Here is a 1,457-nt window from a genome sequence, read left to right as displayed (position 1 = left end):
GGCGGCGCGGCACCCGGGCGCGGGGCTCTAAAGCGCGGCGCGGCGCCGCGTCCCGCAGACGGCCATGGCCGCCGCCGCGCAGTACCTGCCGCGCTCCGCCGCGCTGCTGCACCCCGACGGCGACCGCCTGCATCAAGGCACCACGTACCGCGAGGTGCAGAAGATGATGCACCACGAGTACCTGCAGGGCCTGGCCCCCGCCGCCGCCGGGCACGCCGTCGGGTTGGCGCACCACCAGTGGCTGCCCAGCGCCGGTACGGACTGGGGCAGCGGCGGAGGAGGAGGAGGCGGCGCGCACCTCCCGCCGGCGGCCGAGCACGGCAAGGGCGGCCCGGGAGGGCCCCGCGAGGAGCTGCCCCCCGCCGCCGCCTTCCACCCGCGGCCGCACCTGGTGCCCCAGGCCGGCGGCTGGGCGCAGGGCGCGGGGCCGCCCCCCCACCTGCCCCCCATGTCGCCGCCGTCGGGGCAGCCGCTGCTTTACGGGCAGCCCTACGGCGGCCTCAATGGGATGCTGGGCCCCCCCGGCCCCGCGCTGCACCACGGGCACGGGCTGCGCGACCCGCTGGGCGCCGAGGAGGCGGCGGGCCACGAGCTGGCGGCCTCCCCGCCGCCGCCGCTGGGGCCGCCCGAGCCTTCGGACGAGGACGCGCCGAGCTCCGACGACCTGGAGCAGTTCGCCAAGCAGTTCAAGCAGCGGCGGATCAAGCTGGGCTTCACGCAGGCCGACGTGGGGCTGGCGCTCGGTACCCTCTACGGGAACGTCTTCTCGCAGACCACCATCTGCCGCTTCGAGGCGCTGCAGCTGAGCTTCAAGAACATGTGCAAGCTGAAGCCTCTGCTCAACAAGTGGCTGGAGGAGACGGACTCCAGCACGGGCAGCCCCACCAACCTGGACAAGATCGCGGCGCAGGGCAGGAAGCGCAAGAAGCGCACCTCCATCGAGGTGGGCGTCAAGGGCGCCCTGGAGAACCACTTCCTCAAGTGCCCCAAGCCCTCGGCGCACGAGATCACCTCCCTGGCGGACTCCCTGCAGCTGGAGAAGGAGGTGGTGCGGGTCTGGTTCTGCAACCGGCGGCAGAAGGAGAAGCGCATGACGCCGGCCGGGCTCCCGCACCCGCCCATGGAGGACGTTTACGCACAGGCGGACACTTCGCCGCTGCACCACGCGCTGCCCGGCGCCGTGCCGTGACCGCCGGCCCCGCCGCTGGGCCCCGACGGCGGCGGCGGAGCGGGCGCGGGCGGCGGGACGCGCCCCGGTTCCTTCCTTCCTTCCTTCCTCGGACTGGCCCGGCCCGGCCGCCCTCCCCAGCCCTATTTATTCGGGCGCCGGAGCCGCTCGCGGCCGCAGCAGAAGTAGCCAAAGGTTTGCGATCTCTAATTTATTCCCTCCCGCGGGGCCCCCGGCTCCGGCCCGGCCGTAGGACGCGGCGCTGCCCGTCCCGGCCCCTTTCTATTTA

At 74.1% G+C, this 1,457-nt stretch overlaps 1 protein-coding gene across 1 annotated transcript; it reads left to right on the top strand.

The window, feature by feature from the left end:
- The first annotated feature begins 64 nt into the window (after nt 1–64).
- On the top strand, nt 65–1,189 carry POU3F1 (POU class 3 homeobox 1). Its single transcript, XM_042834098.1, has one exon. The coding sequence runs from the start codon at nt 65–67 to the stop codon at nt 1,187–1,189; it is 1,125 nt and encodes a 374-aa protein (XP_042690032.1).
- The last annotated feature ends 268 nt before the right edge of the window (nt 1,190–1,457 follow it).

The sequence above is a fragment of the Centrocercus urophasianus genome, unplaced genomic scaffold, assembly GCF_019232065.1.
Source record: "Centrocercus urophasianus isolate 14NV4802_14NV808 unplaced genomic scaffold, USGS_Curo_1.0 seq_43, whole genome shotgun sequence".
NCBI lineage: Eukaryota > Metazoa > Chordata > Aves > Galliformes > Phasianidae > Centrocercus > Centrocercus urophasianus.
The sequence above is the reverse complement of the archived record's forward strand: the minus strand, read 5'-3'. Positions and strand labels throughout refer to the sequence as shown.